The following is a 27,021-nucleotide window of genomic DNA, read 5'->3' on the forward strand; positions in this document are numbered from 1 at the left end:
AATTCATTTGATCGTCTCTCGTCACTCGTCTCAGTCAGGATGTCAGATGCACACACACACTCTGGTACTGCTAGTAAGTAGTAATTCTTGCTTGATATTCCGATCCAAAGAGAAGCCCCATAAATAGAGACGGTTGAATTAGAATCTTGTTGTCGTTTCTTTCTACGATGTAAAATGTTTGTCATCGATCGTACCCTCTTAAAAATTTAAAATTGAATTGAAGCCCCATTTTTATAAGTCTTCGAAATTCCAAAACCAAGAGAGGACAACACGAGACACTCCCCTACCCCTAGGCCCTAGAGAAGAGAAACCAATGAACAGAAAGGACCCCACAGGCGGACAAAACTTCCTACCAAACTATATTATTTCTTTTGTTCTCTTCCTTCCTCTCTCTCTCTAGCTGCAGCCTGCAGCCCTCGTAATATGACAACATAAACGTCTTTCAATTTCTATTTACTACTTCTTCCTTGCATATATCCAGACCCTCAACCATCGTCTTCCTATGCTGATTCTCTCTCTCTCTCTCTCTCTCTCTCTCTCCTGAGAGTAACGAGAGATTTCTTCTACTGTTTGGGATTGCTTGTTGAAATGTCCTTTGAATATCTCTTGTATCTTTCTTGAATCAGGCAAAGGTCGATTGCAGAGAAAAGCGCCTTCTCCTTATGGTGGAATCTCGGAAGAAAAAGGATTTCTGGGAGAGTACATTCTACAGCATCAGCGCGCATTGCATCTCCCTCCGAGTTTCGAAACCCGAATGATTTTTCTTCTTTACTGTTTCCTCTCTTTGAATTTCTACATTAAATGAACTGCTGAGGTGGTCCGCGTTCTTCTCTAGCTTCGGTTGCAATAGCCAGGGCAATAAGGGGAGAAGGCTGGATTATTGGATGTTCGAGGATCTAATGGAGCAGTTCATAAGGCGTTGACGTACGTCTCTCTGTTTCGACATATATATTTATTGTATTCTTTTCTCCCGACGACGATAAGAGAAAATCTTCACATTTTAGACACCCATTGGCATTATATACAAATAAAATGGACTTCTCGTTATCATTCGGATTCACGTATCTCATCGCTTTATCCTTTCTGTTTTCTATATCCCTTTCTGCAATCCCGTCGGAATCTCAAAGCGGTCCCCAGCAGCCCATCAAACCGGGTGATTTCTCTAATACAAACACCGTTCCCGCCTTTCCCGTCCAAACGCAAGCACAAACATGCCATCTCGACCTCTCCGAAGAACTTTTCGGCGGCGTCAGTGAAGCATGCGGGCGCAACCTCGACCGTAGCCGCTGCTGTCCGGTGCTCGCCGCCTGGCTCTTCGCTGCGCATGCTAAGGCAGCACTGCAGGTACCATCAGCTGTGCCCACGTCGTCAGACGGTCCGGTGGTACCGGATGACTCCCAGAAGTGCGTCAACTCACTTCAGAGCTCGCTGCAGAGTCGCCACATAAACATTCCACAGCCTAACTCCACATGCGATGCCATTCTCTGTTTCTGTGGCATTCGGCTCCATCAGATTACCTCGCTGAGTTGCCCCGCCGCATTCAACCTTACCTCCCACCGGAACGCAACTCCGACAGCTGCCGTCAAGAATTTAGAACGGAATTGCCGGAACTCGTCCTACTCCGGCTGCACCAAGTGTCTCGGTGCCCTCGAAAAGGTTAGTTTTTTTTTAACTATTTCTTATAGTTTATTTCTTCCCATTGACGGTTTCTTTCTTCATAATTCCCAATCATCTGCCATTACTTGAACGGCAACCGAATTGTCAACAAAAATGTGTTGCTCTGTCATCTCTTCCGTATATTTCCTATTGCTAACGTGAGCCATACCAATCAACCGTGCAATTAAGCAGTTTCCGTTTAAAGCAAATCAAGTTCTAACGATAATAATTCTTTTGCATGTTTATTTTGTGTGTTTGTGACGTGCTTACAGCTAAAGGGAGATTGGAAGAACGGGACTGGAGAAGAAAACGACGAACGAGCGAGCAAGATGTTCGGCAGGGATTGCCAGCTAATGGGGTTGACGTGGCTGCTGGCCAGGAACAAAAAGGCGTATATCCCGACCGTGTCAGCTGTTCTGCGTGCGATGATGTACAGTGCGCACCCGCCACACCAGTCGAAGTGCAGTCCCGATCAGGAGAATATGCCGTTGGCCGTTGATTCCCTCCAGTTTGGGAGGCAGGACTCGTCTCAGGCAACGGTTGTTCTTCCGGTAGATCAGTCGCTGCTTCTGCTTGTCTTGGCCTTGGGAGTCGCTGTGTTCGTCTTCGTCGTCTAAAGTCTAAGAATCAGCGTCTTTTGCTTTTTTTTCGCTGGATATTCTGTCGGTCACGTGATGCTATATGACAACGGGGCCCCTTCTTTTCGTCTCTTTCAGCCCACTGTACAATATACATCACATACACACAGCTCACTTTCAGACTTATTTTTGACATCTAGGTGTTTGTGTACATGTGTGACCGTGTGGAGTGATCTGTTACAGGGTCTATCAGTTTTTTTTCTATATTTTATCTCCCTTTTTGCTTTTCTTTTCTTACCGTGTTGACACTAAACGAGGAAAACAGAGTGGTTGCTGGTTACGTTACAGACTACAATTACATTACCTTTTGGCTTTTGCACAGTGCGTGCAAAGAGCGTGCATTGTTTGCTGTAATATATATGGTTTCGTTCATGTTAGGCCAACAGAAACTTTTTACAGAGTTGCACAGCTGCTGGTGCTTCAATTCTTGTTTCTCTGGGTTTGATTGTTTCGACTCTGAAGTCAATGAGATTACAGTAGATGATAATTGTTTATAAGAAAAAATGTGGTAAAAGGTGGTTCGAATGAAATACAAAGGTGTCCTCCTCCACCTCCAGACTCCAGACTCCAGCATCTGCCTCTCTGCTTGCCTTGCCTGATTCACCAGACACGAGGTGGAATCTGTTTGTTTCGGCTGAGTATGGTGCTGTTGTCAGGGGTTCAACCACTTAGGGCTCGGGGGATGTGTTAATTAACATAATTTTTCGTTTGAACGTTGAAGAATGCCGAGGTGGAGGAACTCCCGAGAGCAAAAAGGATGTTGGTTGGTCATCGTAAGAACGAAAAATAAAAAAAGTTAAAACTAACCCATTAAATAAATAAATAAACATGTTTGGGGAGAGAAATCCGGTTGAATGTTTTGCCGATCGATATGTTTTACTTTCTGCTTGGGTGGCCGTGCACCACAACTGGAACAGAAGGATGTATGCATTCCTGTAATTTCCCAGTTTTGTTAAATGTTTAATGATAATGAATTTTTCTTGACATTATTACCTTCGTTATATTTATCTATTCAAATTCTAACCACTAACTTTTTTATCTCCCCAAATTACCGATAACCCTAGGGTTAGATTTTGTAGGCTTAAAAGTACATGTTCGGAATTGATCCGAAGTCATGGTGGGTATGTATGTATAGAGAATATTTATGATTTTGTAGTGGGAATAAAAAATTTGCATTAGACTTATCCGTACTTTTTCTCTAAATTAAAGCAGGCCAAAACTGTTTTTCTCATCTTTTTCCACTTCATTCATGTGAAAATAGCAAAAATAATAGAAAACCATTAAAGCAAGCTATAAACTCTATCCAAGCAATCCTAAAGCATCTTACTTTTAAACCTAACCCATCCAATGAAGAGAAAGGCATTGGATGGCTAATTTGGAGAGAATAGCATCGAAAATAGCACCTTTAAGCCTAACCATCCAGCGATTCCAGTGAGGATCAAGGCACTGAAGCTCCATCACTCTCTATTTTGCTATTTGTCTTTTGTTTCTTTCCATCAATATATATTCCACTGGATTTTGGTTTTGTATTTCAAGTTTTCAGCTTAATCAAATAAAACGCTATATTGATGAAGGTCAGCTAGTATCCCTCCTCGCGTTCACTCTCTTATTTTCGTTGTTAATTTCTCTAGCTAATTCGTTTAGAGCTGGAGCTAAGATTTGAATTACCTTACATCCCTTTTCGAGGAGAAAGTGAAAATCCAAAGTCAGGAGTGAGAAGCTAAATGAGTCATTAATTGAACTACTTTTTTGGAATGTTTGTGATGAATCTTTGCTTTTTGCATAATATTTCTCCGTTTCTTTGATTTTTTTTTTTCCCTAATGCCCTATATGTCTAGGTGTATTTCTATCTCCCATTTGTTTGGCCACTAAAAAAAATGAACACAAGTTGTAAGGGGTCGACCGTAGATGTTTTCCGTTCTTTTATGATGCAACCATTACCAACCTTTAAAAGTGTGGTAGGGATGCATTTCATAATCGATCATTTCCACCATGAATCAGGAACACAATACCTCGTAATCATGTTTATAAGGGGCATTGCATTGACAGTTTGACGCCCCTCAAAATGAATAAACGTAAAAAATGGTGATTCAGCAATCATTTTCCCTTACATTAATTTTTAGGTTAAACGTTGCGCCATCTTTTTCTGCATTAATTGACATTACTAATTCCTAGTGATTTCAGAGTTCTGCATAAATGCTGATGTGGCAAGTTGGTGCTGTAAATGCATCTTTGTCGTCAGAGATCCTCCTTCTCTCGTTTTGTAGTCTTAAGACACAGCTGGGTTGTTGGTATTTGAGCTGCGATTTGGGTGGGCTTAGATTTTCAGTCAACTCAATTTTGACCTAAACGTTGGTTGGCCTTGGATAACGTTCCAAATGTCAGCATTGGCTATCGTATGCTTTGTATACACGTATAAGATAAGGTGGAATAATATATGCATTAAATAAATTTGTACAAATCCCATAAATATATTAGGCTCAGTTTGGAAAGTGTACAATTGTACAATATGAATACATGTAAAATATAAGGTTTTACACTCTTCAGCCTCAATGACACAGGAAAAAAATATAGTTGAAATAACATTTTTTAGCCTTTCTTTTTTGATAGCTAAGCATCATTTGACACTGTTAAGCGCTATTAGGCGCCACATAAACTGAATAGTCAAAAAATGCCCAAAAGTAAAAACATTGAAAAGACATTTATCCACCAATAACTTTCGCACAATTCAAGAAAAATATTTATTTGATAAACAGTTTAGTTAAACAATATTTCAAATTCCATTCGAAGAAAATGCCTATATCGTGCTAAACTGGTCTTTTTTCATATAAAAATCAATGGAACCAAACACCGTTTACGAGGAGAAGAAAACTCAATTGACTTTTCTCCCCTCTGCCTAGTGAATTGTTCTCAGGTCGTTTTCTCCCATGTCCCCTGTGGGCTGAATCCCCTAGCTCACAATTTTGCACTTTCCCTGACCCAGGGGTGTGGGTCTCCCTCTGCGGATCATCTGGGTGAATTTTATCCTTAATTATCAAAAAAAGAAGACAAATTTTGATGAGGGCAGTCTCATCAGGCTTTCTTGAGAAGACCAAGGTCTAGTTTCGATTGGCAAAAGCGGTTAAGCCTCCGGGTGAATTTATTATGACTAAAGGTTGGTTGATTCTCCATTTTCTTCAAGAATCTTCGGTAGCTTATATATTGATGAACAAGATTTTGCTGGACTCTCCTTGCAACTCAGGCAGCAACATCGTTGGGAATGTATTTCACCTAGTTGTATTGAAAACCTTACTGTTTTTTATCATTTGTACCACCGAAATATTTGATAAATGACTTTTGGCTTCAGAGCATGGTTTTCAAAATCAAACTGGACCAGAAAAACAAAACTGGTCACTTGACCGGTTTTGTTTTCCTCCAAAACTGTTGATTTTGGTCAGCAAACTGCTGAATCAGCTGGTTAATCGTTTGAATCATTTGAACCATTTGAACGGTTTTGATCATCTTCCAATTTTTTTAATTTTTTTTTATCAGAACGGACCGACCGTTCGAACTGGTAACCGGACCCCTGACTGGTTCAATCACCAGTTTATTTTTAAAAAGCATGCTTTATAGCTTTCTTTTCCAAAAAGAATAAACATATAAAAATCACATACTTGTTTATATAAAAAAAGATACACCACAATTAACATTAGAGGACATTTTTTTGAAGTCATTTGACAACATGTAGATATTACATAATAACATCACTAATATGCGTTAACTAATGTCTCAGATCCCAATTTACCTTCTACCAAAAAAAAAAATCTAATATACCAAAACACAAAACACCAAGTACAAGATACGCTTAATCTTTATAAGCAAGTTAATGGCTATATAGTTTTTTACAAAATACTATATGTATTAAACAATGCTTATAAATGAATAATTAGAGAAATATATAGTTAATTTAAAAAATAAATAGATCCATGAGAATGTAGAAATATAAGTCCACGAGAGTGTGTAAAAATGCATAATTCTAAGACACAAATCATACGCAATTCATAAATTTTAATAAGTAACTATTCTATTATTATTATTATTTTTATTTTTATAAATTATCAAAAATTAAGAAAAAAAGCATACCTTTGACGTAAATTGTAGATGGATCCAAGGATCTTATAGACCATTCATAATTCCATCCTTAAACTTATTTCATACCATATAAAAAATAACTATTTTTTTATAATTTCTGTTTCTCCAATTTTGGGGAAAATCCATGGATCTATAATACAAGCTAAAACATCATAAATCTAACAGCTTGCATTTCACAGTCTACTAAAATGTGAAGGATTGAATGATAAAAAAAAAAAAAAAAACGCAAAGAAGAGATCTTTTTTCTTTCGATTTAATGAGTGCTATTCCTTTTTGATGCATGATTTCAATTTTTTAAGGTAGAAACTCTCTGACAAGTTTCTAGGATGAAAATGCAAGGTTTAGTGGTGAAAAAAATGGATTTAAAAATTAAACAAGAAAACCCAACGTACCATCCTGCAATTGCTATTGCTTTGTATTTATATGCATCAGTAGATAAGAAATACACGTTATGTAACATGATAAGGGCAATACAATTTGGTATGGGTGGAATGATCTGGAAACATTCATACTCCACCTGTGTCATGTGTCAAGTGTCATTCAACGTTGAAGTTGATATTGGACATTTCATATAAATATTTTGTCCATACATACATAGCTATCTATGTATGGACATTGTGTATTTAAAGTAATATATATGTATAAAGAGCCATTAGGGACCATTACTTGGTGTAATGGTAAAATCTTGGGCTGGCAAGCATGAGAACACAAGTCCGAGTCTGTGAGCAGTCACTTTGTGAAAAAAAAAAAAAACCACAAATTAAGGCCATACTTAATCTTCCCCTCCCAAGAGCCCACATAATTGGGACCAACCTTGAGTAATGGCCTTTTTATATGTAAAGAGCCATTATGAGGGGTGGATTGTATAGACCTAGCTTTTGGCATTTTAGCACCAAGTGGCTGCTCTTAGACTCAAACCCATATTCTCATTCTTGTTAGCCTAAGGTTTTACCATTGTGCCCATCAAGGAATGGCTCCCTAAATTGTACATACGTATATATTCTATATATTTCTACTATTAGCCATTAGGTACACTCCAGAGTATTTACAATGTATATGGCTAAACCAGGTCTACTCTTGTGCACAAACATGTATCCCTAACTTACATTCAGCTTATTTAACAAGTGCTCCAAGTTGCACACTTGGAATTGCAATTTTTGCGAGACCCACCAACCTACCAAAACATGCAATGGCTTGAGTCAATGAAGTCTTACCATTTACAACCTGATTTATAACCATTTAGTTTTGCTGAGCAGTTTCCTATTCTTGATTCGAATTTCCAGGCTTCCAGCCCAACCTTTTCCCACCCCCTAATACCATAGTCAGTCTTATATTCCGGTCTGTGATAGAAGGGAGGAAGAAATAAAAGCAAAAAAAAAAAAAGGTAAAACAAAATAAAATAAAGGCTTGCAATAGAAATGCAGAAAGACTCTTTAACAAATAGTGGAGGCTGGGGGTCCGCCCAACCTAGGCAGTATGGCTGGGCTGATGTTTTGTGGTCCATGCATATCAAAACGATTGCGATTCAAAAGGAAATATATAAGGCGGGGTATCAGGCTGATTGGACAGGAGAATTAAATGTATCACCATCTCGAAGGATCAAATCCAATATATAGATTATAGTCTTTTTTTTTTTCTTTTTTGATGGATAACAAATCCAATATATAGTTTAGATCAGCCACATTATCCATCTAAGTGCCATAAAAGGAATAAATAACTCTAATAGGGAGAATTCATTTCCATGCATCTACCTTCTTTTGTTAATATAGACCAGGGATTGATGAAAAATTATCAAAGAAAAAATTAATATTTGTGGATTGTGTGGTCTAGGCAACCAGTAACCGGGCTTGCTGGCGCTGTGGTCCGCCCCAGTTCAGTACTAGGGTTGGGTGGGCCTGTATGTCAGGCACAATGACCGGACCAGCCTGGCCGGTACAACTTACCATGTCAAGCAAATACCCACCCTAGAGCTGAAGACTGACCAGTGATGTGGAAATATGTGCCTACTGCCTAGACTATGAACACATACCTTCCACTTTTCTAATATAAGTCCCCGTTTGATTTGTAGGAATTGGGTCTAGAATTGGAATCAGAATGGGCTATTCCAATTCTAAGTTTCCAACTGTTTGATTGAACAGAATCAGAATCCCATTCCCATCCCTGCTGGAATTACATTCTCCTATTTGACAGAATGGTCATTCCCTGTCCCTCCCTTGGAACTGAAATTTCATTCCTATTGATTCCAATTCCCATTCCTGTTTGAACCAAAGAGACTATGGGAATAAACCATTCCAATTTTAATTCCAATTCAGGAGAATTTTGGGTCTGTTTAGTTCATTGTTGGAATCGGAATGGAAATTCTTTGGAATCGGAATCAGAATGGTCTATTCTCATAATCTGTTTGGTTCAGACAAGAGTGGGAATGAGAATTGTAATAAGCAGGAATGAGATTTCACTCCCAAGGGAAGGGTAGGGAATGGCCATTCCGGAAGGAATGGGAATGGGACTCCGATTCCACCCAACCAAACAGTTGGAATTGGAATAGCCCATTCCAATTTTGATTCCAGACCCCTATTCCCACAAACCAAATGGACCCTTTGATTCTGATTCCGATTTCGATTCCAACTGCAAACCAAACGGGCCCCAAATCTCTTGCATGATTTCCCCTATAAAAGCCATGCCGTGTGCCATGCGCCCATTCCTTGATGCATATAACATCATATATACCCCAATGATAGCCCAGTTCTTTTTCTAGAGAGAATAATTCAAAGCATTCCTTTATAAATGTTATCTCAATTTTTTCGCTAGTCACTTCTACCTGACATACAATACAAATAACACTCGAATTGTCTTTATCAGTATGTTGCATGCATTTTGATCAGATTCCCCCTTAGTGAAGCCATGTCCCATATATGTGGTGGGCAAAACCAGTCCTGTTCTGTCGTTCTTTCTGTGATGAACTGATCCAAAATTTTATTTTTCTTTTTTCTTTAAGTTTCAGTCGATGCCCAACTTACCACAATGATTATTTAAACATGACACATCTGCCTAATTCTCATTATAAGTGACCCTGAAAACTGATAGTATAGTATCATACAATGCAGTACAACAAATATCAAGTTTGAACAATGGATACAACATTGATCCCTTGTCCACACCTAATTACTTTTGCAAATCATCATGAACCTCACAAAAACACTAGAAAAACTTTGTATTCTTGTAAGCTGGACAAAACAGTTATTGTACAAATAGGAATTATGCTTTAAACAAACTGAACTGAGGCACATGGGCCCATTGTATGCTAGAAAATCAAGTATTTCACAAGATTTAATAATTGTAACATTGGCAGTGGACTTCCATGGCATTCCAATGATTTACAGATGAGAAGATTCAATTATAGATGTTTGATTGTGTTATTCCATGTCAGCCAACAAGCTGATAATTACAGAACGGATATATATACAGAAAATGACAAGTAATACTGACCTAAACCTACCTATGCTGCACAGGGTTATTGGCTTTTCATTGTCTTTATCAATGCCAAAAAAAAGAAAGCAAAACAAGTATAAAGAAAAGGAGTTGATGAAAAAGTGGAAGCTACATTATTCACAAACTGAAGCAAAATTTTTTGCATGTGATACATGCAATAGGAGCAAAACTGAAAACTCCAAGTCATAAGAATATTTCAAGTGAAATGAAGTAAATACCAATGAGTTACACTTACATCCAAAGATTCATACTTCATGCTTCTTCGAGCTTGGAACTACACCTGGAATAAATTGCAGAATTGGTAAAATCCATGGAACAAAAATTATAATACTGTATAGTTGATAGATTGATTTCTGTCAAGTACTATTTTTAAGAGCCGAGCAGCAAAAAATGACTAGGAGTGTTTTCCAATAAATGTTGCATAAGATAAGAAAATTAGAATATTCTTTTAATGTTATATTTTCTGTCTTCTGGAAGTTGAACATGAGCAATATCTTAGTAAATAATTATATTAAATGTTCTAGTACTTTTTTCCCTTCACGTTCTCAATGTAAATTAGTGCTAAAATATGAACTGGTATAAATTCATGATCTATAGAGCTTAACCAGAAACTTTTAATGCAAATTACATAACTGGAAACATGTCAAAAGAATGGTGTTAAAAGTGAAATCATCCTTATTATACGATTTATTCACAGAATTCAGGTCAGAAAAATGAATCCTATTCCAGCATTTTGCTCTAAAACCACCTTTTCAGTTATAATGGCCTCTAAAACCATCCTTCTGAGCAATTCAGCAGCACATTTTTTGTCCTAAGTAGGTGGCAGTATGCTCTGATTTTCCCAAAAAAGGAACATAAGAAAAAAGAAAGAAAATCATCATTACAAGGGCCAATAAAGAAAGGTGCTCTCTTGTCTAATGCTGAGTGGGCCAAATCTCTTATAATAAGTTGCTCCATAAAGGAGATGATATATATATATGGGGTTGTAAACATGTAAAATGATATACTAAGTTTATGTGCATCATATATTATGGTAAAAAAAAGATACGATAGCCATATAAAGTTTTACTAGGAACTATATGAGAACAAAATTTAAGTCAAAGATAAGTAAACATGTCTCCACTGAAGAGGTAAATTGCTTGCAGCTTGCCCTTTGGCCAGGGTGCTGAAAGGAATAACTCCACTAACAGCAACTTGCTGTGGTTTCAGGCATATAGATCCACCTGATGCACTTCTGGCAACTTTAATCTTGAGAATACATTATTTATTGAAAATACTAGCATGTGTAGTGTATACATTTCCATCTTCCAAAGTACCACTGTAACCTCTGTAAAATGCTTTTCATGAAAAATTCAAAGTATTGCTGCAAAAATATCTAGCATGAATGCATATCCAGTCATCTTTTCTTGATTCTTGATACCCAGTAGTATCTTCGTGACTAGAAGGATTTGATGCCATAAAACTTGTCTAAGAGCACATAAATGCATATTGTACCATTGGGCTAGACCAGGCCAACACAATGTGGCTTTCACAGAGTTCAATGTGAATCATATGCTCTAAAATATATGATTTTGTCAATTATATGGCAAATTACGACTAAATTCAAGCCAATTTTCCAGAAATCATGGATAGCATTCCCATAGATACTACCTTGACATTTAATTTAGACCCACAAAGACATAACTCAACTTTATTTATTTATTCATTATTTTCACTTCAAGAAAACCACTTACGTTGCACTTGATGTCAGTTCACGGATCTCCTTAATTGCTTCATTAATACCATAAAGACTCATTCTCTTCACCTGTTTTGACAAAATGTAATAAGTAGCAGGAAAAGAGGAGAATATATAGAAACTGATGGTTAGAAGAGATATACCTCTAGCTTGTCTTCCTTAGCTTTATGGTTTTTAGGAAGCAGTCGAAGTTCGTCAATTACTTGGATGCACTCATGGACGTTTTCTGGTGACACAAAGTCCAATGCCACATTTATACAAGACTGCATACCACAAGGCACCAGAAGTTTAAGATTCTCCATTTAATCTCAAGAAATTACAATTGTGAAGAAATAGTCTAGGCATTGGACTTTGAAGAAACTTCAAAGTCATCCTGATGAGATTTTAGGAATAATGACTTGCGCTTTCATTTAATACATGGATGTATACAAGATCATTTAAACTCAACCAATTAGGTATTGCCTATAACATCTGTGGCACATAGATGCATACAAGACGATGCTGACAGGATCACAGATTACATGCTAATGCAAATGCATGCCTATGCAAGACCATACAAGCATACAGGTAGCAAACAACTTGTGATTTTATTTAATATTTGGAAGCATAGTTATAACTCAATGGTTCCAACAGAAGAACTTGTAAAGGATATGCTCTCCAAAAGAATGGTGGAGATGCAATATATAGAATTTATATATCATGTGATCAAAAGCAATGGTAGTGAGTTCAATCCAACAAAACTTGTGGATGTGGAAAATGAGTTGCTAATTGGCTTGCCCAAGTTACCTTAAGATTTCTAATTTGATATGGACACCCAGCAGGAACAATAACAGCTTCTCCAAGGTGTTGATTGAAAGTCCACGGTTCAATTTCTAGAAATAGTGAATGTTTGTCAGGATTAGCAAAATCTATTTCCAATTATGGAATAAATAGGAAAAAAATAAAACAAGACAGAAACTAGTGCTCACTAAACTCCTCCTTAAGCCTTAGCTTGTGTTTTGTATCAAGAAAGAAAATCTGATCAAGAATTGGATGAGCAACCTGTAGCAAAGACATTTCATACATCAGCCTTGAAGCTGCTTCATTTTAGAATGCTTATTTAAAACTTCTTTTCTTACATGTTCAACTGGAGAGCAATATGTGTGCCTGAACTCAGCGAAGTGTCTTCTAAGGTATTCTTGCAATTTTGGAGCATCTTCTCTACGAAAAACATCCCATTGGGCACCACATGAACTAGGTACTATGGATTCTTCCTCATTCTTCTTCTGACACAGTGTATCTCCATCTTCAGATGTTTTGGAGCAATGGGCTGTACAACAATAACCGTTTGTGGCTTTAGAATCAGAGTCATACTCCCCAGCATCTAGCAACTTTTCATCTTTGACACTGGTATAACATTCTTGAGGTACTTTCAGGTCAGGAGGGGAAGTAGAGACTCTAGCAGCTTCTTTGGATGACTTTTTCCATCCTCTAGTAGCATTCATTGACTCACTAGTTCCTAGTTTTCCCTTGTTTGATAAAGATGTCTTCTGCTTTAATTCATTTACCATTTTTTTATCTATAGCAGTCTTGAGAGACTCCCTTCTGTCTTGAGCTTTGTGCTTGTTCTTCAGTTTCTTTATCTTAGCAAGTTGGTCTATGGAAAGTGGCACCTCTGAAGTATGTGTAAGAACATTCACCTGAAAAAACAAGAATAGATATCTGAACAGAAACAAGGATGCAAAAGACACATTAAAAAGGAGAATAACCGCTCTAAAATTCCAACAAATAATGAACATTATCACCGAGACCACCCTATGCCTTTGGCAACAGGTGCTAAGTTGGAAAGCTCTTCTGTTTAGTCCTTTTATTATTGTTTTCTTCTTAACCCTTGTGAGCCTCACTAAGATCAAAGTACATTGAAACCTAGTGATTGAAATATTAGACAGTACAGGTTTGGCAATTTTGTTTTTTTTTTTTTGGAAATCTCATTTTCACCTCGTTAAAACCACAAGGTCAACACTTGAGGCATCTAGCAGTATAAGAAGTGAAAAATGTCAAGAATGTCAAGTTCTGCCAGGAAAATGTAATGCCTCTCATAGTGGTACAATCAAGGTTTTTAATTTCTTTGAAGTATTCAAAATTTCAGGAACTTATGATGCATCAATGTTTTAAAAGCACAAGGCACTTTCCATGTTCGAGGCATAAGGTGCAAGGTAATGCAATGCACACACCTTTTTGAATCAAGATGCAAAACGTTTAAAAATTCAAAATAATATTAATTAAAAAATGAAAACTTAAAGTTTAAAAGAAACCAAGTATTTTAAAAAACCTATTGGCTTTAATTATAATACATAAACATAATATATTAAACATATTAAAAGTGAAAATGTAGAAATAAAATCAAACATAACATATAAAAATGTTCAAGCACTCAACAATTCAAGCATGTGAAGGTTTGATTTGTTTATTTCTCTCCCAATTGCATTATTCAGGTAGTTAATGTGATTATATACATCTTGTATTCCTATTTCTACAAGGTCGTTGTTCACCTCTATACCAAGCCCCTCTGATCAAGCCCAGACAAGTTCAAGTGACAGTCCTAAAATATAGAAACAGATTAGTTTTGTGATTTTAGTTGCACTTCATTATATTTTAGGGTTAGGAATCAAATGGTTTGATAAAAAAAATTTTGTATTATTAGGGATGAGAGAACAACACTAACAAAAAGGGGGTTTCTATTGGAGGCACAAGATTGGGAAGAGGTGCATGCCTGGGCTCAGGCACAAGACACACAAGGCACTCCAGGTGCACAGCTAGGTGCACTGTACACCAAGTAACATTCCTTGAAATGCAGCTCACTTGTGCACCCAGGCGCAGTTGAGGCACACCTTTCAAATCACTTACTAAGTTTCACCTGACACTTGGTAATTCAGACTATGTTTGAAGGAAATCTGTACAAGGGTCATTACTCAATGTTGGTCCTACAACTTTGGAGTCTTGAGAGGGGTGGATTGGATATGAGTATAACCTTTGGCATTTTTGGACAGAGTGGCCACACTTAGTTGAATCTGCATTGTCACACTTTTCAGCTTGGGGTTTTACCATTGCCCCAAGATCACACACACATACACACATGATCACATCCTGCTATCCTGCTTTTGTTGAGAGAAAAAAAAAACAAGAAAAAAAAGGTATCACCCTTGCCAAAATATACAAGGAGCTTCTATTAGAATAATTCCAAACAAATTATGCATATGGATGCCTACCCAAAGGAGCAACTTTTATCTTTTGAATAGGGGGTGTTCCCCATCTATCCAAGGAAAGATTTTCCCAAATGGCCATTCTTTATTTATAATAAGTAAATCTTCTAATGAAGCATAAGAAAATAAGAATTTAACAATAGAATGTGATCAAGTTCAGATCTGTATATGTTTCAGTTTCAGAATAACAGAAGGAAAGAGAGAAAGAGAAGAGAAGAAGAGGTAGAAGGAAAGACTGGTTCAAACTACAGAACACAATGTCTATTGTGTCGGCCAGATTTATTTATAGTTTTCTAAACAGAAGCACAGTGACTATTGTGCCCCCACTTAAGTGTGGGACACATCACTTAACTTAGAATATAATAGTAATTACATCTAACATATAACATAAAGTAAAATGACTAGACTACCCTTCTATAGCCGACTCTAACAGAATGCAATATAGGAAAAATGTTAGCAAACTTATCTATCAAAAAACATGTTAGTAAACTCCATAATGAAAAAAAAAACTATTACATGTTTAGTTTGGAGAAATATCAAAATTTCAGCCAACTTCATTTTATGCGATTGAGAGAACCATCACATGTGCCATCTTGAAAACCACCCTTTATAGTAATTTTAAAAATCCTAGAATCTGCAGTGAATAAGTTCAGTATAATCCACAGAGATTCTTTTGGCAAGGAAACAATGAATATCAAGTCATCATTTAGCGGTAGAAAGAAAGGGGACAAAAGTGATGTAATGGGATGGGACACATGGACCAAATTCTCACCCACAAGTCCAAGCCAAAAAGTATCCAAGTGGATAGTTTGGTCCATTCCAACACATCCAATGTCACAGTTACAAAACCCTCAATTTAGATTAGTTCCTAGAGCATTTGCAAGATTTGTTTAATTGCAGGTATTTTCTTATTTGGTCTTGTGGTTGAGAAAATCAATTTTTTATCAACAAATCCAACCGACTAAAAAAATATCCCTAATAATAGGAAGAACCCCACCCAATCAATCTGTCTAAAACAAAAAGAAGCCTCAACAATAACCGGTGCCAATATGGGAGTTTCTCCCTCCCAGTTTTGGAAATACAAATTTACTTTACCTTTTACTCAAAAAAGCAATAATCAACAGCATATTGGAACCACAACATAAAGTCTTTGCTCAGGTAGCTATCTTCCCTTCCACCAAGAAAACAAAGAAAAAAAACACTGTAGTTTTCCAACTTCTAAGGAAGAACCTATAGGGATTTCTCTCTCTTTCTTCTAGCTCCAAGAACACTTTTCTTAAATTCTCCTCACCCCCTAAAAAACACACCCAGACTCTTATCAATTTGAATTTTCTTTTCTTGTGAACAGCTTCATCTATTAAGATGTCATTCATAGTTTTCAAGGCCCCAAGGCGAGGCTAGGCAACAGGGAGGTATCTTGTCTCCTAGTCACCCGCCTAGGCAATGGATTTCTTTTCAAGTAAAAACATTTATCCTAGGGTAGTTCCCTAGGTTCCATAACCATATTTCCTTAATGATTATCCATAATTTTCATAAAAAAGTATAAACTTCATGTTAAAGTATAGAAAATCAACATATTCACGAGAAGAAAAAGGAAGGAAAGAAAATTAAAAATGTATAGGGGCTCCTATTTTTGTTATAGGAAAAAAAGAAAAGAAAAGGTGGCGGAAGAAAATTTTAAGTTCTTCCTTACTTATTGGTTCAGGTTTTGAAGTCTTTGAGGGTTCAATACAGCATTTAGTGTTTATGTTGATTAAACTCTAACAAATAAAAATAAAAAATAAAAATAAATTAGTATATAAACACACAAAATGAATATTTTAGTTTATTAATGTCTATTTTATAATTATAATCTCAAAAAATTAAGAATATAAAAGTTTTTTATAACACAATATACAAAACTGCTTGGCGATTAGGCAAGGCCAGCCTCCAAGGGTGCCTTGTTGCCTAGGTGTCGCCTTGACAACTATCACTTTCATCATCCTCTTGATCCTCAAGATCCTCCCCATCCTTCCTGAGTCTCTAACTTCATCCCTTTCAATCTCTTCTCAAATCTCTTTACCTGGTCTCTGTACCTTGCAGATTGAGATGTAAACACCTTGGCAGAAATATGAACACTATTCCTTAGAACAAACTTAGATTCTCTAATGGAAGAAAGAACCAGAAGATTCAATATTTGCAAAATTCACCACAGTATTCGTTTTTTGCCACACTACTAGATTCATCAACCATTTCAATTGAACAAATACCACTTCAGGCTCTTGGATTATCAACATTTAGGTGCCCATATTCTTGAACTAGAGCATGTCTTTTTCTTCTAACCCTCCTATCATAAATCCTCTTACATTTTCTGCAAGGACCTGCTCCCCACAGTCCTTCCAACTGAGAAAAAAAACTTTGGTAATATGGACTAAATTGTGACACTTAAGAACTCATAAATCCTTTCATCAAGCTGATATTCCTTTCCTTCATCTTAGGTCATCACACCCTTGATTGATAATCTCCTTGTCCCCAAATCCACCTCTACTCTTCCCACACACATTATGAGATAGACTTTAGCTTGCTATGGCCCTTCTTCAATCCACTGTTGGCACACTTCCCACTGCCCTCATTTAAAAGGTCAACACCTTTCCTAATCCAAAGCTCAATGACCTAGTCTCCAAACCCATAGAATCTTCAATAGAAATGTCATGGGAAACTGAGTCAACAACATGAACTGGACTCAAACCATCTTCTAGAACTTCAAGAGCCCAACACCATATCCCACTTCTCTTGTTCAATATTTGAACAAAAATTTTCCAACTTCATTTCCAATATCTCATTTCCCAGCCCTCCAACTCCATCAAAAATGGCACCCCTAGCCTCAGACATAGTCCCCCACCCCCTCCCTGTCATGAGCAAATAAATCTTAACAGAGAGAACAGTAGGAAACAAGGAGAGAGAGAGAGAGAAGAGAAGGGAGAAGAGGAGAGAGATTTTGGCAAACGGAACTTAGTTTGGTGGCGCTATATTATAATATCATATATAGGGCGATCATAATTAAAAGGGAAAAGACCCTTGTGCCCCTACTGTGGTTAAAATGCATAAACAGTGATAAAAAAACTATTTTTAAACAGAACAAATTGACCCTAACTAAGCAAAATAAAAACATAAATGTAAAGTAAACTATTCCAAACACTCCCCCTCAAGTTGGGACATAGATGTCAATCATGCCCAACTTGTCACACAAATTATTATGCCGCACGTGATGAAGGCCCTTGGTGAAGATGTTTGCAAGTTATTCTTTTGAGCTGACATATGGAGTGCACACTTCTCCACTCAAAATTTTTCTCTAATAAAACGCTTGTCCACTTCAATATGTTTTGTTCTATCATAGAGGACTGGGTTAGCAACAATGTTAATAGCAGTTTATTGTCACAATAGAGTAGCATGGGGTTGTTAACTACAAAACCTAGTTCACCTAACAAGTTTTTTATCCACATGATTTCAGCAACTCCATGAGACAACATCGAATTCCACTTGAGCATTGGACCTAGCCAGTACACTTTGGTTCTTACTTCTCCAGGTGACTAAGTTTCCTCCCACAAAGGTACAATACCCACTAGTAGACTTTATGTCATCGACTGCCTCTACTCAATCAGCATCTATATACAATTCAACTTTCAAATGCCCATGTCTTTGGAATAACAAACCAGTTCCTGGGAACTTCTTGAGGTATCTAAGGATCCTTTCTATAGCTTCAAAGTGAGTTGTCTTAGGATTATGCATGAACCGACTAAAGACACCCACTGCATAGGCACTATTAGGCCTAGTCATAGACAAATACAAGAGTCTCCCTACAAGTCTCTGGAACTTCTTCACATCTTTCATAACATCCCCCTGACCGTCTCCCAACTGATGGCTAGGTTCAATGGGTGAATCAATTGGCTTCAACCCTAACTTGCATGTATCCTCTAATGTAATGAGCCTAGATCTTTCACCTCGAATTGAGTGGCTAAGAATTTCCTCAGCTTTCGTATTTCAGTCTTCTAGTCTCTTGTGACCACTATGTCATCAATATACACAATTAAAAATGCAATTTTCCTTCACTTTTCTTCACAAACAGAGTATGACCTGGCTGACATTGTCTGAACCCCATCTAGTGTATAGCTAAGTGAAACTTACTAAACCAGGCCTGAGGTGATTGTTTCAGCCCATATAATGATTTTTTTTAACCTATACACCTTCTGCTCACTGCCTTTGGCACAAAAACTTGGAGTCTGAGTCATGTACACCTCCTCTAGGTCACCATTCAAGAATGCATTTTTAATGTCCAATTGGTGAAGTTCCCAATCAAGAGTAGCTTCCAGTGAAAGGAGGATTCTGATAGAATTCATCTTGGCTATTGGAGCAAAGGTCATACTCTATTCCACATACCTGTGTAAACCCTTTTGCCGCTAATCTATCTTTGCACCTTTCTACCATACCATCAACCCTATGCTTCACTATGAACACCCGCTTGCATTCCACTGGTCGTTTTCCTTTAGGAAGATCCACCAACTCCCAGGTGCCACTTTTGTGCAAGACATTAATTTCCTCCTTCATTACATCTGTCCGTTCAGATTTGGATAAAGCTTTTGCCACATAATTAGGAACAAAAACACTACCAACGGAGGACAAGAACACATGATATGATCATATGACACAAAGTGAGAGATAGGATGACTAGTGGTACAAGATCTAACACCCTTTCTCTTAGCAAATAGGAACATCAAGATCATCAATAATAGGGAGATCAATATCAAGAAGATCAGGCATATCAATGGGAACAAGTGTACCTAGTTGATGATGAGGATTTGCCTCTGGAGAGTTTGATGATGTTGACTGCATATTTTCAAGTTCCACAACTCTTGAACTCTACTAGCTTTTGTGGTGGCGAAGGAAGACATGAAATGGAGGAGAATTAGGAAGAGGAGGTAATTGAGCCTAGGTGTGTTTCTCCCCAACCCTACTCCTCTGAGGAGAAACTGAGAAAAAAGGTTGACTCTCAAAGAAAAATACATCTATGGAAATATAGTACTTGTGTGAAGCATGACCATAGCACTGGTAGCCCGTTTGAGATAAAAGGTAACCAAGAAAAACATAAGGAATGGCACAAGGATTGAGCTTACTGCGAGTAGGGGACAAGTCATGAACAAAGCAATGACACCCAAAGACACGCATTGGAATAGAGGACAGAGGAGTCGTAGGAAACAATATTTAATGTAGGGCCTTATACTCTAGTAACTGAGATGGTATACAATTGATGATATATGCAGCACACAACACATCCATCCAAAAGCGTTTTGGAACATGCATATGGAGTAATAATCCACGAGCTACTTCGAGAAGATGATGATTTTTTCTTTTAGCGAAACCATTTTTTGCTGGGGTGTCCTAGCACAAGAGCTCCGATGAAGAGATCCACACGAAGCAAAGAACTCTGTGAGATCACTATGGAAGTACTCCTTTGCATTGTCCGACGAAAAAATATGAATCTTAGTTTGGAATTGAGTAAAAATCATGCATTGAAAATCTTTCACAATCTTTGGCATTTCATCTCTAGATTGCATAGGATAAACCCAAGTATATCTAGAGTGGTCATCAATCAAAGTAATGCTTATATTTAGTCTTAGAAAGTAGATTAACAAGGTCCCAAACATTAGAATAAACAATATGAAACGAAAATTCGGATCTTTTATTTCTTAAAGGAAAAGAACTTCTACAATGTTTGCTCAATTGACATGTTTGACACTGTAAGTCACTAATTGACAAAAACTTAAATAACTTTGGAAACATAAGTTTTAATGACCCAAAAGAAAAATGACCAAGACAACTATGCCATAAGTAGGCGTAACTCTCTCTAGATGAATTTAAGGACTCTATATCCACAAGATTGGATTTATTCTCCAACACGTAGAGTCCATCCACCATGCTTCCTCTACCAATCGTCTTCCTAGAGGCCAAATCCTGAAACACACACGAAGGAAAGAAAGTAATTGAACAATTCAAGGAGCAATACTACTAATGGAAAGTAAATTGATAGGTAATTTAGGAACATGCAACACATTAGAGAGGGTAAGACCAAAAGTAAGGGAGATGGTTCCTTGGCTAGCTATGGTGGAGAATGATCCATCAACCGGTCTCATCTTATCTCTCTCAGAGAGGAGGTTATATGCCTAAAATAAAGTTGAATTACCAATCATGTGATTTGAGACTCCATAATCAATTATCCTAGGGGAATCAAATATACGAGATGACATATGGAAAGTAGTGGTAGTGTTACCTGATGTAGATGCAAAGAAGGTAGGAGTATGGCCAAAATCCATTTGGCAAAGTGTCCTACCATGTAACTCCAAATGGTCACAAAAAGAGTTGATAATCTATTCCTTGGGGTCAGCCAGAGTGTCACTCTTGAGTACCATGGGACTAGTCTCTTGAGATGCCAAATTTGCTAAGTTATATTTCTCCTAATTGTACTGGGCTAGCTTCTTACTCTGACCAGATGCTGATTTCTTACTCAATTCCTGAGCCCATTTAGGCTTCCTAAATTGAAGGTAAGTCCTTACTTCCTAAGATTTGTACCCTAATAGACTCATATGTAGGATTCAGTCCCAAAAGAAAAGCAAATACTTGTTGCTGGGAGACAAGTGACTTTTAGGCCTTTGCATCTTCATTACACTTCCAATTCACATTTTGATAATGATCCAAATCCTTCCAGATTGATGTCAAATCTGAGTAGTACACTGAGAGACTTCTCTCCCCCTACTTGCAAGTGGAGGATTCAGCTTGCAATTAGTATATCTTTGCATAGTGCCTCTGCTCAGAATAGGTAGATTTTGCTTGTTCCCATATTTCACAAGTTGTTTCAGCCCACATAAAGGTCATTTTTACTTGTGGCAGAATGGAAACCAAGAGCCACGACATCACCATACTATTTTCTTGGTTCCACCTGTCATGTCCAGAAGTTCCAGTCTTTGGCTCCTTCACTTTATCATTTATATACCCTATTTTTCCCCTGGCAGTAATGTAGAGTTTAATTCCCCTAGACCATTCAAGGTAGTTTAGTCCATCAAAGAGAATTACAGCCATGGGGAAACTCATATCCATCCCCCCACTCATTCTGTTTTGACCTCCTGAAACCCCGGAAGTTGCAGAATTCTCAGAGGACATGGTTACATTACTATTCAGTTTTCAACACACAACTTAGGATCCCTCCTGACTGCACACACCAAACCGACACAATCTGAACACAGACCAGCACCAATTCTCCGAAAAAAGGTATGCTTAGATTGATTTCAGACCTGTGCAGAATTAACACATCCAGATTATCTAAGCACATTAACCACCAGGAGAGATCCTCAGAACATTATAATTACACCAAAACTGGGAAATAGCAGGCCATTTGTGACCTACAGATATCCCCTTCTCAGGTACAGGATCACATGATCCATAGAAAAGAGGTCTGAACCTCACAATTTTTCTGACAGCAGTCAGCAAACTTGCTTCATAGAGTTTTCTCTTGGTGCACGACCAAGATAAGAGAGAAAAAATAGAAAACTTGTACCAGTCGTAGGTCAGCTTTTCTGATCTCAGTCTGGAGAAGACAGCAAGATGAAGAGAAAACCTTGTTCGATCTGCTCTCAAACCTAGTAGAACTGCTTTGATACCATCTTAACAGAGAAAGAACAGTAGGAAACAAGAAGGAAAGAGAGAGAGAGAGACAGAGAGAGAGAGAGAGAAGAGAGATGTTTGGTGAACAGAATTCAGTCCGGAGTTACCAGATTATAATATTATATATAGGGTGACCATAATTAAAAGGGAAAAGACCCTTGTGACCCTATTGTAGTTAAAGATAATAAACTGATAAAAAAGCTATTTTAAACAGAACAAACTGACCCTAACTAAGCATAGCCTAAACATAAATCTAAAGTAAACTATTCCAACAATAAGCTTTCCTTGATTTGCACCGTTACATATCAGGTCGTTCATTCCATCAAGCTGCAAAGATGGCTGTTAAATTCTTGAGCTTGAACAGCAGTGTCATTGAACCCATCAAATCCTTCGCCACCGAGATCTGCGGCTTCTTTTGACATTGAAATTTTCCCTTAGGGCCACCTTACCCCACAGGTACATGCTGAAATATCCACTGCTTCTGAGACATCTCCGATTGGCAAGACTCCCCTAGTCTGGTCAAGATGAAGTGACATTTTTAGAAGGATGATGTCTGACTACCGCCCTTTATGATTGACTAGAAGAGGCATGTTCTTGTGGATATCTGGCAATAACCCAGAAATGGAAATAACATGCTAGTACCACCTGAAATAATACTCCCCACTTTGACACCAATCAAAGAGGCCACTGTTTACCCGACTTGTCCCCCTCTTCTTAAATATTATCATCCAATATTTTAATCTTATTTCTAGAAAACACTCACCAGATATACCTCATATCTTCCTAAAGCTGTTATCATTTTCCATGTCTCTTCTCCTTATATGAATTCCAAGATAACCCCACCAATAGCCAGTTCTGACTCTTCAGCTTCTGAGGCACTTTCCCGGTTACCCTGTTCCACCATAAGTTCCTCCTCTTCAAACAAAATTCTTACTTCATATTTCTTTCCAGTGAACAGAAGATCCAGGTGTGATGAAACAGAGTTATTCCTATCAGTGAAAAGAAAATGTCCACAAGCATCCCCACTTGTTCTACATGTCTGGATACACCATGCATAATGAAGGATACCTGCATCATTGATCCATACAAGACTTGAAAACCTATAATTCCTAATACAACCTGTTGTGGAAACCAATGGTTGATTTTAACCTCCAGGAAGTTCCAATGATGGTTTTGAAACCATCCCCATCTAAGAACAGACAACACATCCAACCTTATATTGCAGGTAGACCAAAAAAAGGTCCCACTAAACCCAGTATGCCACAAACTCTTTACCTGGCATAACCCCAAAGAATCTGCCGACTAAATATCTCTCTAAAACATCTAACAGACTGCCAAAGATCTCCCACTTTCTTAACCTTGGAAAACTCTAATAGAACCCTTGAACTCATTTTTAACTGTCACCGATTGTTCTATATCAGATGCAGTAAAGTTCTCTAAACCTCATGTTGGACCCATATAAGGCTTAGGTTGTTTTCCTTTTCTTCAAGGTGAAACTTAAGGCATATTAAATAAAGGCATATTTCTAAATGATTTGCAAAGGAATTTGGTGGAGATCCTCAAATTGACCCTGTCAGCAGCCCCCAAGAACTGCCTATGGAAGGTGAAATTAGACTTCAGTTTGATGGTGGTGCTTGTTAGAAACCCCAACCCAAGAGAATAATCTGAACTTAGTCTTGAACTTACCTTTCATCTCTTTGGGAGTCCTTCGTTTGCACATATAACCTGAGGCTAGCTCAACCAACTAATCCTCAGTCTTATCTATTTTCCTTGTTCTATATTGATCTTTAAATGCATTTAAGTCCTGCACTCCTGCCTTTTTTTTTTTCTTTTGAGAAAAGCTAACCAGATTTCATTAAATAAAACAAGGAGTACATGAACAGATGTACTGAACAAAGGAAAGAGAACTTAAACGGAAGAAACGCAAAATTACAAGGGGGGAAGCCTGTTGCTGTATAAATTTTCTAAGTTTGCTCCAATTTTAGCTAATCCATCTGCTATATGATTCAACTCCCTCAGTATCCACAACAAATTTACATTTAAATTTTCCAAGGAGTCTCTTGCCAGAGTCAGATAATGACTCAACCTCCAAGGACCCCCCTCCTTGTCTTTTAGCCATTTGATAGTATCAGCAGAATCTCCAACAATGGATAATTTCTGAATGCCTAAACTTTTTATTATTCTGATACCAGTGAGCGCTGCCATCACTTCAGCCTTTGTTGAGTCTGTGTTACCCATTGGGCCACTGAAAGCCCAACAGATAATCCCCTGTTCATCCCTCAAAATACCACCTATCCCAGCTTTGCCCGGATTGCCTGCAGCACTTCCATCGAAGTTTAGAATCATCCCTTCTTCAATATGCGGTATCTGTAATCTTTGGGTTGGTTGAGGGTAAGTTGGGAGAAGCAAGATCGTTTGGATATTTCTGTTAAGATCATTGAGAGAGAGAGGCCCTGAAACATCTCAGAATTAACAGCCCAAAAATTACAACAAAAGAATATATCTGAAATTAATTCTTCCAGAGATCTTATTTTCTTCTCAAATATGAGCCTGTTTCTTTCCTCCCAAATTCCCCACAATACTGCATGTACCACAGTTTGCCAATACACTTTACCTCTTCTGCTCAAGCCTGACCCATACCACTGGTTGAGAAACTCCCAAATATGCTTTGGAGAGACCCAACTATATCCAGTCAGGTTTAAGAAATGCCACCAAATCTTTTGAGAAAATTTGCAATGAATGAGTAGATGATCTGCAGATTCCCCTTCTCTTAGGAAAAGCAAACATGCATGAGGAGAAACATATGACCTTCCCACGCTTTTTTTCTGAAGAAGATCACACGTATTTGTTCTCTACAGACACGCTTCCCAGACAAAGAAGCAAACTCTTAGAGGAATATGACTGCTCCAAACCTTCTTGAAAGGGAAAGAGGAAATCTGATCACCTGCAATTAGAGCCTTAAACATAGATTTGGAAGAGAAAACACCATTTTGGTTGAGGGTCCAAACTCGGGTGTCAATGGAATGAGGGGAGGTGTAGACTTCTTTTAAGGTGAGGAAAAGGTTTATGGGGTCTGAGATCTCAGTGTCCCTTAGAGGTCTTCTCAGGTTCAGGGTCAAGTTAATATCGGTAGGTAAAACTGGGATACAAGAGGAAACAGTTGAATCTTGATCTATGGAGAGATTGAAGATTCCTAGGAAAGATTCTGCTAGAGTGGTATTCCTCCACCAGAGATATTGCTAGAATTTTATTTTATTTCCATTTCCCACTTTGAATCTAATGAAATGAAGGAAAGAAGAGTGTGAAGAGACTATTACCTTTCCAAGGATTTGAATTCTTTACCTGGTTCAAATGAAGATTACTGTCCCACCTATTTGTATTTGTTCCATATTTACTAGAAGTAGAAATCTGTTGAATTAATGAAAGAAAGTAGTTTCTTGAAGAGAGGAGAAGAGATGAAGAGAAGTTGAAAGAAAAGAGAGCAATAATCTGGCCGCCCCCTTCACTTATTATTTATACTAAAATAATAGAACAGTACAAAGACAACTATGCCCTTATAGGCCGGAAAAACATAAAACAGCATATATAACACTCAAAAAACATTTTCCAAGGATGCATCCAAGAATAGGATGACGTCGTCAGCAAATTGCAAGTGAGAAACCTGGACCATATCTCTTCCCACTTCAAAACCCTTAACCAAACTTAGTAATTTGGCTTTGTCAAATAGAAAAGTAAAGATGTGCATCACTAAGGTAAAGAGGAGAGGAGAGAGTGGACAGCCTTTTCTAAGCCCTTGACTGGCCTTAAAGTAGCCCTTAGACTCTCCATTTAGGAGCACTGAAAACCAAGATGAGCCAATGCATCCTTTGATCCATCTCCTGCCGAAGCCTCTCAGTCTCAAGCAGTCCAAGATACACTCCCAATCAACTTTATCGTAGGCCTTTTCACGGTCTAGCTTGACTAGAACCCCTGGTTTCCCACGAGCCTTTCTGTCTTCTACACACTCATTTGCAATTAAAATACTATCCACAATTTGTCTTCCTTTGACAAAGGCAAACTAATTTGGAGAGATCAGATCTTGTAGCACTTCTTTCAGTCTTCTTGCTAGGACTTTGGCCAAAATTTTATTAACACACCTTACCAAACTTATTGGCCTAAAGTCCTTCACTTCCAAAATTCCCCCTTTCTTTGGGAATAAGCACAGAAAGGATGAACTTATGCCTTTATTTACTATGGCAGAGGAGTGGAACTCTGTAAAGAACATTAGAAGATCTTCATTAACAATATCCCAACACTTTTGGAAGAAAAATAAAGGGAAACCATCTGGGCCAGGTGCCCTGTCTCCATCCATGCTAAAAACTGCCTCTTTGATTTCCACCTCTTCGAAGCTTCTTTCCAACCAAACTTTCTTATCTACTGACAAAGTTGATCCTTCCCA

The 27,021-nt window shown here is 37.8% G+C and overlaps 2 protein-coding genes across 3 annotated transcripts in view; one reads left to right on the forward strand and one right to left on the reverse strand.

The window, feature by feature from the left end:
• Positions 1–267: 267 nt before the first annotated feature.
• On the forward strand, positions 268–2,494 carry LOC148877967 (putative GPI-anchored protein At4g28100). The gene is made up of 2 exons (XM_088947328.1): positions 268–1,656; positions 1,929–2,494. Exons 1-2 carry the CDS (start codon positions 1,033–1,035, stop codon positions 2,271–2,273), a joined length of 969 nt encoding a protein of 322 aa, XP_088803454.1. The 5' UTR covers positions 268–1,032; the 3' UTR covers positions 2,274–2,494.
• Positions 2,495–9,798: 7,304 nt separating this feature from the next.
• Positions 9,799–27,021, reverse strand: part of LOC148877968 (lysine-specific demethylase JMJ27-like) — a 35,413-nt gene continuing 18,190 nt past the window's right edge. Inside the window, exons 8-14 of one of the 2 annotated variants that reach the window (XM_088947377.1) lie at positions 12,768–13,328; positions 12,618–12,690; positions 12,436–12,521; positions 11,793–11,912; positions 11,648–11,718; positions 10,150–10,194; positions 9,799–9,954 (exon numbers count right to left, since the gene is read on the reverse strand). In XM_088947377.1, the coding sequence (XP_088803503.1) occupies positions 10,167–10,194; positions 11,648–11,718; positions 11,793–11,912; positions 12,436–12,521; positions 12,618–12,690; positions 12,768–13,328 (939 nt within the window). In that variant the 3' untranslated portion in view covers positions 9,799–9,954; positions 10,150–10,166. Of the gene's footprint in view, positions 10,195–11,647; positions 11,719–11,792; positions 11,913–12,435; positions 12,522–12,617; positions 12,691–12,767; positions 13,329–27,021 lie in introns of both variants that reach the window. The other variant, XM_088947369.1, reaches the window with a different exon arrangement.

Source organism: Nelumbo lutea, chromosome 1 (genome assembly GCF_056320005.1).
Source record: "Nelumbo lutea isolate HS-2025 chromosome 1, American lotus-T2T, whole genome shotgun sequence".
In the NCBI taxonomy this organism is placed as follows: Eukaryota; Viridiplantae; Streptophyta; class Magnoliopsida; order Proteales; family Nelumbonaceae; genus Nelumbo; species Nelumbo lutea.